General features: G+C 35.6%; 1 protein-coding gene across 7 annotated transcripts in view; it reads right to left on the bottom strand.

The window, feature by feature from the left end:
* LOC115216805 (breast cancer type 1 susceptibility protein homolog) overlaps positions 1–18,988 on the bottom strand; it is a 69,067-nt gene that overhangs the window by 30,788 nt on the left and 19,291 nt on the right. For 3 of the 7 annotated variants that reach the window (XM_036506409.1, XM_036506410.1, XM_036506412.1), the window contains exons 3-8: positions 18,543–18,617; positions 16,589–16,674; positions 14,800–14,894; positions 14,052–14,115; positions 5,436–6,200; positions 2,403–2,480 (exon numbers count right to left, since the gene is read on the bottom strand). In XM_036506409.1, the coding sequence (XP_036362302.1) occupies positions 2,403–2,480; positions 5,436–6,200; positions 14,052–14,115; positions 14,800–14,894; positions 16,589–16,674; positions 18,543–18,617 (1,163 nt within the window). The other 4 variants (XM_036506411.1, XM_036506413.1, XM_036506414.1 and 1 more) reach the window with 4 other exon arrangements.

The following is an 18,988-nucleotide window of genomic DNA, read 5'->3' as shown; positions in this document are numbered from 1 at the left end:
TGTAGGTCCTTTCAACCAAGTAAGACCAATGCTGTTGACGGTCAGTTTGAACTTCTGCAGATTGATACCTATATGAGAAATATGGTGAGGAGAGGGGTCTCCAGAAGAGTGAAGTTCTGAAGAAGAAGGATTGAAAAGTGTTTAGTGAAGAATTTGAAGGTGGAGCAAGACACAATGGAAGTTATGAAATAGAAAAAAGTTTAGGGTGAAGGTGGTGTGCAGCTTGCTGGTTCAGGGAAGTAACGGCTGTAGTAGTAGTAGTAGTAAAAGAAGCAGCATTAAAGAATCATTTGTTGTAGTGAGTGAATCTTTTCCAATCAACTTTGTTGCTACAGTCTAAAATAAATATCTAAAATTTATGTCTATCAGTAGTACCATGCCAGATATAAACACAGTACTTCAAAAAAGGTCAAAGAAGCTGAAATACAGGTTTGGTAATATTATGTATTTGACATCATGAGGTAGATTATCAGAGACAATGCATCTGTCACAGTTACAAAGAATTTTATTGTGTTGCTTAAAAGTAGGAAGAGTGTGTAGAAGTTTTCTAAAATGAATTAAGCATCGAAGTGGGGGGGAGGCAAGAGAGCTAGATAGCAGTAAAGAAAGTAAAAGTGAAGAGTACATTACACACTAGAAGTAACTTTGACAATAAAATGTGTTTAAGACAGGAAAATAAGAATACAGGATGAAAGTATGAAATGACAATATCTAAGAGACACTAGGGTAAGAATGAAGTGGCGGGCAATATTGCAACAATCTTGGTAGTGGTAGGTTTAGTAGGTGAGTTATATTAACATGTGTTTTGAAGACAACAAAAACATGTATTTGAATACAGATCAATAATTGTATACAGATGAAATTTGAAATTTGTTTCAATCCTTGGCCTTAATGCTATTGAAAAAACACTAAGTCTCTTTGTAATGAAATTTGTTACAATGAATATTTAAGTACAATAAAACAAAACTGAACACATAGCAGCCAAAATTTATTGTTGCAATAAAAATAAAGTAAAAACAAAAAGTATTTTGTTAGACTCCTCTACTTTCTAGTCTAAAATAGAAATTTTGCTAAGCAAACCAGTCTGATGAATTTCTTTCTTCAAACTTAAACTAGCAGGTTAGCAAGGAATCACAATTTATTTATCAATTCCTCAAACATTAGTGCAAACAAAAGCATCCTAAGACCATCCCATCTTTTTATGAAACCAGAGATTCTTTATAGATTAATAAACATTCCAAATGTGACCATCACTTTGATTTCATTGCCTTCGTTGAACTCATAAAGCAAAATATGCTGAATATGCTCCTGTAAAGGGAACTGGTTGATTCTTTACACTTTTTGGGTGCAACTTGGGTTCAACACAATTTCCTTTCTTTTTGTTTCCAGAATCTACCAGTCAGGAACAAAACGTAACTTTAAAAATATATATGATTCTTTATTCTCTTATTTATAAATGAAGCACATTGGTATATTGGTATCCACTTGGTTCAATATAGCAAAGCTGAATTTTAACGTTTGTAAGATTCTTACAACAAATTCAGCAGCAACAGAGCAGGTCAAATCCCAAGCGTCTGGAACAGGAGAATGGCTGATCACACGTTTAACACGTCCTTTCTCTTCAATAGCCGTGTCTCAAGTCAACGACGCTAACAAGGAATGCGATAGAATTTTCTTCCCCAGTCTCTAGCGCATGTGCATGAGGGAACTTCCTTAGGCCTTTCCAGAAGGCTCTAGAAGGTTCCAGCCCCGCACACGCACACTGAAGAATGACGTTCCGCACACACACACTGAAGAATGACGTTGCGTGTGCGCTCACTAGTAAAATGATGTCACTACACTCCTCTATCACTTCCATCATCGGTTTGAAAAAATAACTGCTAAAATCGAACTGCACTCTTCAAAACTTGCATTAAGAATAAGTACAAGTTAAAATCACTACCTGCTTTTATAGCAAGTTGATGCAGGTAGTTTATCCCATCCCTCTCCAAATTTTAGTTCATGCAATTGAAAAAAACCACATTACTGATGGGGTGACCCAATATATATACATAGATGATAAGCAGCTTTCTTTATTATAGTACAGATGTGACTAATTCGGAAAAACATTACTTTCATTATTCACATATCATCAGTTGTAATGCAACACTTTGTAATTTTGGTTCAAATTGAAAGTGTGAAACTATTTTCACTTTCTAATGAAACCTGGTTGCTGTAGAGCAGTGTCTTTCAAATAACTAAAGCTGGTTGTTAGATAACATAAAAAATATGTTGATGAAAATAAAGTTTATTTGGTAACCGAAAGATTACTGAATCTTTTGATACCCCATACATCAAAATCAGCAACTCAGTTTTCAAATGCATACAAACTCTCTTTTATATATATATAGATTAAAAATTACCTAAATCAGCAGGTTCACATTCTTTAATACCTGAACAGCTCTTGAGACCATCTGTACCATCTTTTTTCTCATCTTTCTCTGTTACATCAGGAGAGGGATTATGTGAGAGAAAAAAAATCAGTATTAACAAAAAACTAGCCCAACATATGTATCTTTTATGTATAACAATTTAGAATGAAAAAAATAAGCTATAGCTGATAAATAAGAAATCCTAAAAATTCAGTTGTTTTTATAGCTCTTAAAGTAAAAGAAAAGTAGAGTACTTTGCTTCAGCTTACACTTTTAATTAATATCAATAAATTATATAAGAATTGTACCAGAAGTAATACAAAAGTGGGTATAACATTATCATTAACTGATACCAGTTGTTCAAATTGCATGTTGGTAGAGTAACTCTTATGCTATACAAAAGTATTACAAAACACAATCTACATTACAAGAAAAGCAATTGCACCATGGTTGAAGTAACTCTTGAATCCTCTTTAAAAAAAATTAGGTGAGCACTCATCTATGTCATCACCTCATCTATGTCATCAAATCATTGTCTCCAAACACTGTCCTTCACTGGAAAAAAAAACAAATAGAAGTCTCAGAATGTCAGATGAAGGCAGTATGCTGGATGCTGGACCACTGACAGGCCCAGTTTGCTGATTCTCTGATTTGTTGCCAAATATGATGTGGTCGTACATTGTCTTGGTGAATGTAGATCATTTTCAGATTCTTGTTTGGTCTCTTCTTCCTAATCACCAGAGAGTGGGCAAATTGATTTGTGCAGGCAGACAAGCTGCACACCATGAGGTTACTTCTCAATTGATTGTAGTCAAAATAGAAGGATGGAAATTTGCTCTGATCTGCAAAACTTGCTGTTCATAGTACATCACATTCTAGAAAATCAAAGACTTTCTTTGCTAACTACTGGCTTTTGAACTTCTTGGGCCTTGAAAAAGAAATGCAACACCATTCCACAGACTAAGCCTTCATTTCTAGATCATTTTTAAAAAATGTACTTTCACAGGCTTCTGTCTCCAGCAGATCAGAGCAAATTTCCACCTTTCTCTCCTGTAAATCAGGTGTAAGATGTTGAGGTACTCACTTTGTACATACTTTTTGATACCCAAAGTCTTTCACCATCAAAGACTTTTTTTTCCAATTGTTGGTTTTTGAACCCAAAGTCTTTCACTATCTTCTGTAATGCATTTTGACCACAATCCAGTTGAGAAGTAATCTCATGGATTGCAACTTGTCTCTCTGCGCAAATCAATTCCTTCACTCACTGGTGATTCATACCAGAGGTCACAGTTGGTGATCTCCCACTCTGTGGTTTGTCTTCAGTATTGGTTTTCTTTTCTTTAAACCTCTCTATTCATCTATGCACATTACTCTTGTCAATGGTGTCGTCTCTATAAATACCATGTAATCTCCGGTAGAAGTCAGACAGATTGTACTATTCCTTCATCAAAAACTCAGTAATGGCACACTGCTTCTCCTTGAAACCTATTATTTGTCAGCAAGGAAGAGAAAAAGTTACTAGAAAGGAAGAGGTATTCTACCAGCATAAGCAATTTAAAGGACCTATGTCAGTTAATAAAAAAAAAGTTAAGACAGCCTTTGCATTACTTTTGGTATAATCCTGGTATGTGAATTATTGACTAAAACTTCTTCCATGTAAAACAGCACTTTTGGAAAAGAGTTATTTTATGTATATGAAAACACTAATATAAGTTATTTTAAAGTGAAACAACGTGCTTGTAGCAGCAACATCAGAAAGTGATTTCCTTTCAAACAATACTATCCTTGCTGTTGCTAACCCTCATCCATTCTTCAAGTAAAAGAACTTACATAACACTTGCCTACTGGATGTTATATTAAAAGGGAAATATAAACTGACTTCACTGTCTGCAGTGCTTTTTCATGTGAAGTGCACAATGTAAACATTCAGACACACACACACACAATGGGCTTTCTGCAGTTTCTATCAGATTCACTCACAAAGCATTGGTTAGACCAGAGCTATAATAGAAGACACTCCACCCACCCACCCCTCCTGTATTTCTCTCCATCATTTGCTAGTCACCTCTTTCCTGCCTGCTCATCCACTCCAAACCTCTGTATCACTTCACTTATTCTCACCACCCCCAATGTCCCCCAAGAGCATCCCTTGACACATCTTCACCACCATCTCTCTCCCTATTACTCTCCTTATCTTACTAACTTGCTCTCCTTTCTTTTCCAACTGGGACATCCATAAAGCTACTCTACAACAAGACACTTATCCTTATCCTCCTTTACCATTAATCTCTCAACTGGCAAAAAGCCATCCCTGCCTTATATTACCTGCCCCCCCCCCCCGCCAGCTAAGGAGTTTTGTCTTGGAAGTTGCTTGGTAACCCTGTTGGTGCCTGGTACTATGTAAAAAGTATCCAGTACACTCTGTAAAGTGGTTGGCATTAGGAAGGGCATCTAGCTGTAGAAACCGTGTCAAAACAGACAATGGAGCCTAGTGTGGTTCCCAAGTCTTGCCAGCACCTATCAAACTGTTCATCCTATGCCAGCATAGGAAATGGACGTTATATGATGATAATAATGATGATATAATACAAATGCATAAACATACATACACATTTGTAAGTCTTGTATATGTATGTCCATCTTGTTACTTTTGTATATCTTGCAAGTAATTCCTCATCGCTTAACAGTTGATAAACTCACCATGAATATTGCAAAGAGTAGGCACCTGATGCCTTGATGTCTTGTAGAGAACATCAGATTAGCATTTAATTGCTCATAGGAAATGTTCCCCTTAGTGACAAAATTATCTGCTTTTAAAATTATTCAAATTAAACTGAGAAGAAAGATCACTAGTGATGTCTATAACATCTATTCCATTTTCAAATTTCTTATGAATATCATACAAAGATGACTGGTTTTTATTGCATTTAATGTATTTTGCTAACTAGCCATGATGTATATTTAGAAAAGGAGTTCCAGCTATGAAAGCTGGTGGTAAAGTAACTGCACTTTCAGAATTCTTACTTTTCATTTTATACAGATTCTGCTTGCTTGTTGTTTGTATACTCTCAATGTATGGCAGTTTTGAATCTTCCCAAACTTTGGATTTATTCTCCTGATTTTTACTTTTATCCTCACTCAAATTCATTAAGAATTTTTCAGTTCCAAGTATTTTGTTGCTTTTTCTTTTTTTACTAAATGCATCAGTAGTGTATGCATGCTGAAGAGGGACTGACTTAAGAGAAGTTAAGTCAATAACATAATTCTTTGGAGTTATGTTTACACTTGAGGAAACATTTCTTTCTCTTTTTGCTCTGAACTTTTTAAATTTTTCAATACTTTTTAATATTTGCTGTTGAAGTCTTTCATAAGAAGTTGATTGTTTTTTTGGATTCAATGTTCTTTTGGTAACATCGCGTATGGACTTTGATGCTGTTGCAGAAAGAAAAGTATTTTGTTCTTTCCTCAAGCATTTTTTTGAGTAAATGCAGTCACTGTTGACAACTTCAGAATGAATTGAATAAGGCTCTGATACAGAAATGAGATCATAATGAGCACAAACATTTTCTTTTAGAGGAAAATTAGAAATACACTGTGTTGGCATCCTCTTCATATTATTGTCAGCTGGTTGAAACTCCTTACAGTTACTATTTTCTACTGCAAAGTTATCTTCATTCCAATCATTAAAAAAAAGAGGAAGCTGTTGAAGCCACTCAAGTATTCTCTTTCTATTTTTATGAATATCATTTTCTCTACTGTAATTTTTCAGACTCTTATATAATTCATGACCTATGACGACAGAGAAAGATTGATCTATATCAAAATCAGAAAAAATTAGAATGCACTGAGAAATGCTTTTACAATTATATTTTTAATGTACTCAAAAGATCATTAAAATGATCTCATTTAAATACCTCCCCAATTTCCTCCACATTATCTACATTAAATAGCATGAAAATTGTTTTAATGAAGTTTGCAATAAAACAGGAAATTATTTGCTCATAATCAAATAAGCTTCAGACAAAATATTGAAAAAAAAAAGTCAGGTAATTGACGGGGGAAAAGTAAGAAATATAATCCTGATTACGTCCAAGTTGGTTGAAAAGCCCAAATTCTCTACCAATTAACTAAATTTCAATTTGCCAAATCTGTGTTTTTATTAGCTAAAACAATCACTAAACCCTTTCATTAGTAAGCTGCCTGAGACTACTTTTGGTCATATGTTACCACATGTATTTGACTAATCATTTTAAACCAAAATATCAACATAAATTTTGTGACTACATTAGGGCTATAACACTTGTTATATACTGCCTGACATTACTATAATGTGAATTTTGGGTTCACTGGCTAATTTTCACATTTTTTAATTCTTATTTCCAGATTTTTTTGCCTTTTTAAAAACAAATAGCACCTTCCAATTAAGAAGTAGTAGTGAAACCAAATTTTAAGAATTTCGAAAGGAAGAAACTGTTGCAGCAAATGAAAAATGCAACAAAAACTTGGAGTTGAATGTTTCTATTTCTACTAGCGAAACTAATTCCTGTACCAATAGTGACAGCACCAGTGAACTTATTTCAGAAAGAAAGGAAACTTAAAAACTAGGCCCAATCACAATCTTATTGATTGCTGAATCCCATTGACTATTTTCTTTTGTTTAGTCCAACTCTAATCCTTCATATAACTGTCAGGGATAATCATTGCATAGGATATACAGAAAAGAAACTAGAGTACAAAATACAGACTTCTACAATCCTGGATAAAATAAAGGGTTTCTTTTTTTGTTTGTTTTTACTTTTTTCTTAAAAGAACTATGATAATGGGATTTAGGAAGTTACCCAAAATTAGTAATTAGTAAAGCACAAATGAACTCATGGGTGACATCTGTCTTTCTAGTATCCTAACATAGATACAATTTTTAATGCTGTATCAATATTTTCATACAAGGCAAATAGCAGTATATCAGAACATCATCATCATTTAGCGTCCGCTTTCCATGCTAGCATGGGTTGGACGGTTTAACTGGGGTCTGTGAAGCCGGAAGGCTTCATCAGGCCCAGTCAGATTTGGCAGTGTTTCTACAGCTGGATGCCCTTCCTAACACCAACCACTCCATGAGTGTAGTGGGTGCTTTTTACGTGCCACCTGCACAGGTGCCAGACAGAGCTGGCAAACGGCCACGAACGGATGGTGTTTTTACGTGCCACCGGCACGGGGGCCAGGCGAGGCTGGTGACGGACACGAACGGATGGTGCTTTTACGTGCTACCGGCACGGGAGCCAGGCGAGGCTGGCAACGGACACGTGCGGATGGTGCTTCTACGTGCCACCGGCATGGGGGCCAGGCGAGGCTGGCAACGGATAAACGATCGGATGGTTCGCTTAACCACAGCTGCAATTTCCACTGATGTTGATCAGCCTCAATTTTGGTTCTGCTTTCTGATATCTGATTGGTTTGGTTTGATTTTGACTTTTCTCACTGGTCTTGCCAGGTCTTCTCACGCACAGCATACTTCCATAGGTCTCGGTCTCTAGTCATTTCCTTGGTGAGACCTAAAGTTCGAAGGTCGTGCTTCACCACCTCGTCCCAGGTTTTCCTGGGTCTACCTCTTCCACAGGTTCCCTCAACTGCTAGAGTGTGGCACTTTTGCACACAACTATCTTCACCCATTCTCGTTACATGCCCATACCAGCGCAGACATCTCTCTTGCACACCACAACTGATGCTTCTTAGGTCCAACTTTTCTCTCAAGGTACTTACACTCTGTTGATTATGAACACTGACATTACACATCCATCAGAGCATACTGGCTTCATTTCTTGCAAGCTTACGCATATCCTCAGCAGTCACAGCCCATGTTTCACTACCATGTAGCATGGCTGTACGTACACATGCATCATACAGTCTGCCTTTTACTCTGAGTGAGAGGCCTTTTGTCACCAGCAGGGGTAAGAGCCCTCTAAACTTTGCCCAGGCTATTCTTACTCTAGCCGTTACACTTTCAGCACACCCACCCCCGCTACTGACTTGGTCACCTAGGTAGCGGAAGCTATCAACTACTTCTAGTTTTTCTCCCTGGAACATGGTAGACGTTGGTCTCTGCACATTTTCAGTGTTTATTGCTCCTGAGCATCTGCCACAGACAAAAACTATTTTCCTAGTTAGCCTTCCTTTGACATTGCTACACCTCTTATGTGTCCATAGCTTGCACTTGGTGCACCTTATAGAGTTTCTACCTACACCTTTTTTACAGATCGAGCAGGGCCATCTACCTGAAGGCGTTTGTGACTTGTCTACTTTCCTACTTATTAGGACTTTGGTTTTGGCTAGATTGATTCTGAGGCCCTTCGATTCTAGACCTTGCTTCCACACCTGAAACTTCTCCTCCAGTTCTGATAGTGACTCAGCAATTAGTGCAAGGTCATCAGCATAGAGGAGCTCCCAGGGGCATCCTGTCTTGAATTCCTCCGTTATTGCCTGGAGGACTATGATAAATAGGAGGGGACTGGGGACTGAACCTTGGTGGACCCCAACCTCTACCCGGAATTCTTCACTGTACTCGTTGCCAACCCTCACCTTACTAGCAGCGTCTCTGTACATGGCTCGCACAACTCTAACTAACCATTCATCTATCCCTAGTTTCCTCATTGACCACAAGATAAGGGATCGGGGGACCATGTCGAAGGCTTTCTCCATGTCAACAAAAGCCAGGTACAGGGGCTTATCTTTGGCTAGGTATTTCTCCTGCAGCTGCCTTACCAGGAATATAGCATCAGTAGTACTTCTCCCTGGCACGAACCCAAACTGCATCTCATCTAAGCTAATTCTCTCTCTAATTAGTTGGGCTATAACCCTCTCCGTACCCTTCATTACCTGATCCAGCAGCTTGATACCCCTGTAGTTATTTGTATCTAGGGCATCACCTTTACCTTTGTAGCAGTTGATTATTATGCTGCTACACCAGTTGACTATTATGCTGCTACACCAGTCATTGGGTATGACTCCTTTGTGTATCACCTGGTTAACTATACGGGTGACTAGGCTATAGCCGACACTACGAGATATTTTGAGCATCTCTGCAGTAATACCTGATGGGCCTGGGGCTTTCCCTGTTTTCATGCTTGTAATTGCCTTAACTACCAAGGAACTGTCAACTCGGATTGCTGGTCCCTCTGTTGGGTCGACATTCGTCAGACTCTCTTTATCCCATTCATTTTCCTCAATCAGCAACCTTTCATAGTGGCGTCTCCAAACCTCTCTCTTTGCATCCTCATTTAGCGCAAGTGGGCCGTCATCCATGTGAACACATTTTTCTCCTACCATGTCACGATTCTCTCTCACACACTGTCTTGCAACACGAAATACCTCAAGTCTTTCATCCTCCCGGCGCAGGACATTGGCAAATTTTTTCTTATCTGCTTCCCCTCTGGCTAAATAAAACCTGCCTCCTAGCTTCCCTTCTGGCAGTCTGATACACTTCCCTGCTACCACCGTTCTTCCAGTCCTTCCAAGCCTGTTTCTTTTGTCTAATAGCCCTGTCAACAATATTGTTCCACCACCACGTTATTTTGGGTCTTGAGGGGACTTTGCACCAGCCACAGATCTGGTCAGTGGCTTTCAGCAGGTTGTCCCTTAGAAGCGTCCAATTGTCTTCTACCCCATGTGTAGCTATACCCCCTTCTATTTCGTCAAAGGCTTCAAGTAACATGTCTCTAAATCTCTGTCCATTTGCAGGGTCTTTAAGCTTCCAGACCTTTCTTCTCCATGTTGGTCGTCTTCTAGTCGTCCTCTTAGTCCTGATCCTAAAGTCACTAAACATGTAGAAGTGCTAAACATGTAGAAGAAAATTATTTAAAATAAGACTCCTCTTGGACACATGCTTCCAGCAATATATGCCAGGCAAGCCTACAAAACAGGATATGAAACAATGGAAAATATGCGAAGTGGGAATTTTTATACAAGAAAAAGAGACAGTGGTGAGAGTCAGCATGGCCCAGTGTATGATGTGGTAAGGACATTATCATCTCTATACTAAAACCACAACTGAATATTATTTTTGACTGGTATGTCAGTATAGTCAAACTTGCAGAACATATATATATGTGCCACATTCATTGTAAAAATGAATAAAAACATTTTTTTAAAAATCAAAATTACAACAATTCTACGGATGATGTAAATCAATTGAGTCAGATGATGAACTATTAACGAGTAGTAGACCAGGTAATAAACAGTGGTGATACTTGGTTTGATATAAATATCAAATATACTGTAAGGATTGTTTTCCTACTATATCCCAAATTGCAAGAGGCCCCAAAATTTACTAACTTTTAATAGTGCTGAGCAAATGTCCCAACACAATTCAGAGTAGGTTATTCCTTCAAAATGTAATGAGAGAAAAGTAAAAGTGTGTGGGAGAGACATTTGCTTGAATTCGGATGATTTCTACAAAACAGAAAAGACAAATGATTGAGAATGCCAACTCCAGAAACGCTTTAAGTGGATGAAGATTACATTATGTAGAGTAGGATGCTTTACTTTTTCCCCCACAAAAGAAATATTAGCTAACTTTTGTATATATACAGAATTTAATTTTAATAACTGTGGAAGAGGTAGACCCAGGAAAACCTGGGACAAGGTGGTGAAGCACAACCTTCAAACTTTAGGTGTCACCGAGGAAATGACTACGAGACCGAGACCTATGGAAGCATGCTGTGCGTGAGAAGACCCGGCAGGACAAGTGAGGCCATAATCCCGTGGCCTACACCTGGGATGTAGCCAGCCCACTTATGCATTCCTTTCCTTCTTGGGACACAAAACTCCACTTGTGAAGACCTGTTGAGGCAAGTGAAAATCAAAATCAAAATCGTAATCTATCAACATCAATGGAATTTGTAGCTGTGATACCAGTGCCGATGGTACGTAAGAGAACTATCCAAACGTGGCCGTAGCCAGCGCTGCCCGACTGGCTACCGTGCCGGTGGCACGTAAAAAGCACCATCCGACCGTGGTCGTTGCCAGCTCCGTCTGGTCCCCGTGCCGGTGGCACGTAAAAAGCACCATCCGATCAGGGCCGTCTGTCAGCCTCGTCTGGCACCTGTGCAGGTGGCACATAAAAAGCACCCACTACACTTACGAAGTGGTTGGCATTAGGAAGGGCATCCAGCTGTAGAAACACTGCCAGATCAGACTGGGCCTGGTGCAGCCTTCTGGCTTCCCAGACCCCAGTTGAACCGTCCAACCCATGCTAGCATGGAAAGCGGACGTTAAATGATAATGATGATTATTATTTTCAAATTTATTCCATTTCCAATTTTTAATTTCCTGTAAAGTGAGTAGTGAATTCTTGAATTATTTTAGTGGATCTTTTTATCACTATTTGTGAGTATATTTTTGTAGGAGAATGTATTTCATTTTGAAATAAATTCATACACATATAACTATTTTGTGTTATTTTTACTTCTTTGTGTACCTGTTGAAAATGCATTAAGTTTAATTGAAAATCCAATAATGTGCAATGTTCTTCATTGGAGTCATTTACTACAAACCTGTTATTTATTCCAAATAAATATTGACTAGTAACTGATTTTATATAATGATAATAAACAAAATTTAAATAATTTTAAATTTTACTGTATTTACCCATACTCAAAAAGTTCTGTTACAGATTTTTGTTAGAACCTTCATGTTGGGTTCCAAACAACACTTTCAATATACCAATAAACAAGAAGTTACATGTGACTTATGAAACCAGTCTATATTCACTTACATTGGAATTGAAACACATAGGATATTCTAGTTAAGGAAATTGAAAATAAACAGTACTGAAAGAATGCTTCCAAGAAAACTGTCTTAGCATATAATAAGAACAAATGGATCTTTTCGGTTTGAACGACAGTTTTTAACATAATTTCTAGGTAACTAAAAAATTTTAAACTTCGTATACTGGTAGAATGTGTTTATAAAACATCTTTTTCTCTTGGCTTTATTGAGAAAATTCTATAGTTTGTAAGATATTTTGTCTTTAATTTCTTCAATTTCTGCAATTTCAACCAATCACTGGCGTCTATTGAGTTAAAAAGCATTCTGTGCCGTATGAATATGTTCCTCGTTTAAGAATCAGATTGGGTTTATTTACATTTGTGAAGAAAAAAAGATACCCTTCCCCCCACCTCTAACCCTAACCCTAAATCTAAAATAGATTGAAATGCAATAGATCGACTCTAGGGACATAATTATGGGTGTCATATGAAATTGTCACCCATAATTATGACCCTAGAGTCGATCTATTGCATTTCAATCTATTTTAGATTTAGGGTTAGGGTTATGGGTGGGGGGAAGGGTATTTTTTTTTTTTAACAAATGTAAATAAACCCAATGTGTTTCTTAAACGAGGGTCATATTCATATGGCACAGAATGTTTTCACCTCAATAGTCGGTCATTGGTTGAAATTGCCGAAATACAAGAAATTAAAGACCAAATATCTTAGAAACTATAGAATTTTCTCAATAAAGCCAAGAGAAAAAGATGTTTTATAAACACATTCTACCAGTGTACGAAGTTTAAAATTTTTTAGTTACCTAGAAATTATGTTAAAAACTGCCGCTCAAACCGAAAAGATCCGAACAAATACCTGAATCAACCGAAAAAACTTGAACTGAGTGATAAGGCTAAACATTCTTCATAGTATCAAATGTCTTTAAAATCAAATGAAAAAGTATGGTAAATTCCATATTGATGTATATACACTCTAAGATAAGAAAAGTTAAAATACCTAAGAGAAAGCAAAACCTACTTGGATGATAAAGAGAGATTGTCAAAGCTGACAATAGCGTAGCTTTAGCAGGAGAATTATGAAAAACAATGAACTGAATAAATTATGAAAAATAATGAACTGAATGAATTATGAAAACGAATTAAATAAATTATGAAAAACAATGAATTAAATTTTTCTGTATCTGGGAAAGGTCATTATGCAAATAAAAACACACAATAGCTCTATTTCACTTTTTCTATTATTAATAATGAGTTAACTAGCTAACCATTTAACCAATTAAGTAATTAATTGTTTGATTAATCATTCAGTCAGTCAATCAATCAGCTTCATTTGTTATCTTTTCAACACCATTTGCAACCTCAACTATGAGGTTTTAGTTAATTTTGGAAATAACGAAGAATTTAGTAAAATAACTTCATAATTATTAAATTAGTGTTTGAAACATAAACTTACATAAAATTTTGATAGAAAGTTTAAAATTAGATCATTTTAAAGGTTTGTATCCTAGGACCAAGGGTAATCACCAATGACCAAGTGTGTTAGTATCAAAAGGGTTAACATACCTAAAATTCATACCACTGATCCACTTTTTTCCTTTAGTTCATTTTACTGAGATTAAAGCTGAACATAGGCAAGCTGACGAAATGCAATTATAAAAAAATATATAATAAAACCATTTATGTGTCTTTTACATGGTTATGAATTTACTGATACAATATCAGATATTTTCTTTTGCTAAGGTTCTGATTGGATAGACTCAAATATAAAAGTTTATCAGTCCTATGGAATAATGCCTTTAGTTCAATGTTTTTGGCTATCTTCACGAAACCTTTGATAGATAAATATATATTTTTTACAATACCTTTTACTTTAGCTAATTTTTCACCATTCAACTGTGTATTTTCTATTTTTGTAACATCTCGCACCTAATAAAAAATTAAAGACACATGCTTAATACATGAACAATTTATACAACTACTAAAGTTCTATCAATTAATATTATTCTGTTAAACATTTTACGAAAACATCTTATTAGATGATATTCTTCCCATGTGAATCTTTTGTTTCATTTTCAAAATATCTGTTACACCAAATGAAGGGTTAAAAAATTTTTTTTTAATGATTTGGTGGCTTAAAACATTACATCTGAAGTATCTCTCATCATTTTAACACCAAATGTATACACTGTACCTCTTTATTTAACTCATGCAGCTTGTATTCCATCAAATCCACACATGTAAAGCCAAATTAAATTGAATTATAAAAAGTATAGGTGTCTGAGCTGCTCTGAACCATTAAATTTCAAATCAGGAATTCATTCACTACACATAGATGAAGAACACTATAAGTATTAAAAGTATCTATTTCGGTGTTATAATTATCTCACTGCATTTACTCCTACAGAATTAATTTAATTTCAAAATAAATTTGGTGCCATTGGTTCAACAATGAATATTTTATTTCGTAAAATTGAATTGCCAATGCCTCAATTTAGTTTTGACATTAATGTATTTAACATCAAGGATAACACATTAAAACATAACATGAACATAACTTTAAAATATTGAAACAGTTTGAGAAAAATCTGCAAAATGGGAAATTATACTAACCTCTGATTTGTGATTAAAATGTACTTTGCGTTTGATTCCTTTCTTAACAACTAAAGAACGATTTGGTAATGATGTGTCTTCTCTGCATTTTGTAACTATGAAATAAGCCATTGGAAGGAAACAAATAAAGCAACAAAAATCATAATCTAAATAAAATTTAAATATGATTTCTAGTATAAAATAATATGCTAAAAAAATTATGTTATTGGTATTCTTTGATCTTCAAATGGGAAATGTTACTGGATACATTGTTGAATGTATGAGGCAGATCTAGGTATCAGCTGTGTCCCTTGTGAAAATTAGAGTTAGGGCTAGAGTCTCACATCTGCTGTAGACCAAGGACAAGAAGTCAATTAGTTTGGAGTTTTAGGGAAAGGGGTTGAGTGGTGGACAAAATTGAAAGGGCTGAGAACAAACACATTCCTCTTTAGCCAAGCCCTCAACATTTTTTCAGTATTCCTTCAAAAGGAAAGTGACAGTGGAGAGAGATGTGCTGCCTTCCAGCAAATTTGCTGAAAGATGGATGAGAGTGGTGAGCATGGTCCATGTGAACAGGCTTCCTCTGAGGTTGTGCCTGTTGATTGGAGGACAACTGATACAGGGCATGTGCCTTAGTGGTCAGGGTGACCACAGTTTTATGGCCCTCAGAGGTCTCCCCACTTTTGGGAAATTATTCCTGGTTTAAATTTTTTCTTTTTACATGCTTTTACACAAACCCACTTTTTAGTTAGTTGAACAGTGCGTTCATGTACTAAAAAACTATTGGACATTTTATCTCTAACACTTTGCTTCGGCAATGTATATAAGTGTAGAAGAAAAAAAGACCTGGAATTTAAGGTTAACTTAGCAAAGACTAAGGTCCTAGTAAGCAAGAAAAGTGACAGGACCCTACCCCACTCAGGTAGGTAGCTCTGTTTGATTTCTGGGAAAGGTGTAGACAGGAACTCCATACAGTGTACCCAGTGTAAGCTATGAGCACACAAGAGGTGCAGTGGATAAATAAAAAAGTTATCAGAGAAAGATAGTTTTCGTATTTAGAAGATGCACAGGATCCATAAAAACTTTACAGACTCATGGAATTGATTCTCTTAAATGCCCTAGTGGCTCATTAGAGGTAGCAGATAATATCTGCTGTCTAAGGGACCAAATTAGTAGTGAGGGAGGATGCACGGTGAGTGTGATAGCTAGAATAAGAATAGGATGGAGGTAATTCAGAGAGCTGTTACTTCTGTTGGCCACAAAAGGTTTCGCTCTCTGAGTGAAAGGAAGACTGTATGATGCATGTATATGAACAATGCCATGGCCTGAAACTGACACCTAAATATTCACACCAGTTTACAAAGTCCTACACACACGAATAAGTTCTGAACAAAAAGATAACCCCCAATTTAATAAAAAATCCTTCACAAAAAGTCTCCATCATAACTCACCTTACAACCAAATTTTCATTAAACTGAACCCCACAAATCCCAGAAAAATTTCATCAGGAACAGAGACTATATAAAGCCAAGTCTGATGAATGAAACTTCAAAGGCACTGTCAATACTATTCTTGTGAAAGAATAATAAATTTGTACTCTACAGAAGTATGGCAACCTTCAGATTAATGTATAATTGTATTTTTTTTTATATCTGAACATAAAAAACAAGCATCAATATACACACACACACACATATATATATAAAACATTACAGTTAGTTATGACAAACAAAACATTACAGTTAGCTACAAAATAATAACCACTGTAAATTTTATTTAATGATAATGTTGATTTTAAGAAAATTCTTACGTGTATGTGTATCTTTTGCCACAGCAGACATCAGATTCTTCAGTTTCTCAATGATGTTTTTCAGTTTACCATTTTCTTGAAAACTTCTATTGAAATGAATGAAAGTTAAAGAAAAAAGAAAAACAAGAAATTACAATATTCTTGGGGTCTTAAATGTCAAATTCAATATAATCATTTTATTTTTAACATTTTTTTTTTATCTTTGTATTTGATATTCAAAATTGACTTAGTATTAGTATATAATTTCAAAGAACACATTATTATTTTAGTTATTATTGGTTTACAAAACTTTAAAATGTAAATGTTGTATTTCTTAGTGTGGTTAATAGTATGAGCAGTAAAGAAATAAAGGTAATTAAGTAGAGGAAAGAGAATATTCTTGATAAAGCAAGTGATGGACATGTATCGAAGGTTAGTTAAGGCAAGTACTTTCCCAGTAAAATTGACAGTTTGATGTGTATGTACATGAAGAATTTACAGCAACTTAATAAACTGGCACTGATCAATTGACTGCATAATGCAAATATGAAAGATATGTGGTGTAGAAATGCCACCATATATCTTAAGTATTAGCCTCTATATATATATTTAAATGACAACTAGACTACCCATGACCCGTTGGGTCACCAATAGTTCAAGGTACCCGAAAAAAATGTGTTTCTCGGGAATTGGTGGTCTGATTAACGCAAAACTTGTGTTATTCTGTATGTATTCACATTTCAATGGTACCTTACTTTCAAAGCATTTTCCCCATTATACTGGCTATTTGCAACATCAATGGCTGAAAACACACTGTTTTCTGTATATTGTTGGTGATGATATTTGGGTTGTATGCAGTCACTAGATGCATGCTACTGAAGAAGCACAGTATGCTGTTCTAACAGAACATTCACAATGTTAGATTTAAATACTGTCTTATAAATATGAACATACATCCAAGCATATACGCAGAAATATTTTCTTTCTTTTGCACCAGTGACTTTAGCAACTGAAGGGAGATATGTTACATATAGTGCAGACATTTCCAGGAAACCAAAATGCTGCTTGACTTCATAAAATAGAATTGTGCAGCACCTCCAGCCCATCCAGAGGAATGCTGAACCAACATCTAAAATCATCACATGCCTTTCACATACTTGATATGGTTATAACTTGGAAAGTTGTGCTTCCTGCTTGCAGCACAAAATAATTTGTTTGATTGATCATGGGGCAATGTTCCCATATCTGTAAAAACACAACTATATCTGTCACCTAAAATATTTGATTTCATCTACGGACTAGCTTTTTTTATTCTAATCTACCTCAAGACACTGCTCCTTTTTCTAAGTTACTACTGCTTCTTAAAACTTATGTACACTTTTACACTCATACATTTTTTTTTTCCATTCATCTATATTGACTCTCTTCTTGACTGCATACTTACCATACTTCTCCCAATCATTCTTCATATAATGCATCCACCTATAACATCTTATCAAGTCCTAAATATTGACTGTAATACCATCAAATAATCTTACTCTTCCAGACTGGACAGGGCTATGCATAAAATTACATATCTATAACCTTTACAATATATACCCAAATAGCACTGAAGTCTACAGCATCATGCAAAAAAAGTTGGCTAACTTTCATAGGAGTGATTAAAGTAAAAAAACAACTTAACTTTGATGTACTAAAGTTATTTTAACAGATAAAACAATGTTGAATTTCAAAACTGAATGAAATAGTACTGAAGGAAAGATCTTGGATAGAAATTACTCTTCAAAAAAGCTGCTTATTTTCAAGAGAACATCACATGGGGGGGGGTTACCAATGGATTCAAACATTATTAAAAGGGAAACAATAAGTTGAAGAAAGTTAAAATGAATTTAAATAAGCTTGTGGTTCAATGGGTCATAGGTACCACAATATAGCTAAAAATACAGTCTAGAAAGTTATTTAAAATGAAATTTACCTCTTTGTTAAAGCAACATTACACATTGGACAAGGTACTTTTCTTTTCTTGTGAATAAATTCATTGATGCAAAATCTATGAAAATACAATATAAAGAAAACAATAAAGAGACAATCAAAAGAAGTAGTAGGAGTAGCAGCATCAGTATGTTACAGAAAACTGTTTGGATTACTTTGAATCACATTCTTTAATCACATTCATCACTTTTAACTGTAGTCAGGCCTCATAAAATAAAGTTTTTCTGGTGAAGTGTAAAGACACAGAATGAAAAGAAACAAGCATCTTCACCAATTATTTTTAAATAATATATCACATGAACTATCATTGGCATTTCGATTTTTTATTAAGATATACAAAAACAAGTTGGAAATTCTTCATTAGCAAGGAAGATATCTTCAGTGAGATTTAATATACATTATTTACATTGACAGATATTTGTCCTCATC

Source organism: Octopus sinensis, linkage group LG10 (assembly GCF_006345805.1).
Source record: "Octopus sinensis linkage group LG10, ASM634580v1, whole genome shotgun sequence".
NCBI lineage: Eukaryota > Metazoa > Mollusca > Cephalopoda > Octopoda > Octopodidae > Octopus > Octopus sinensis.
This window is presented reverse-complemented; position numbering and strand designations above follow the sequence as displayed.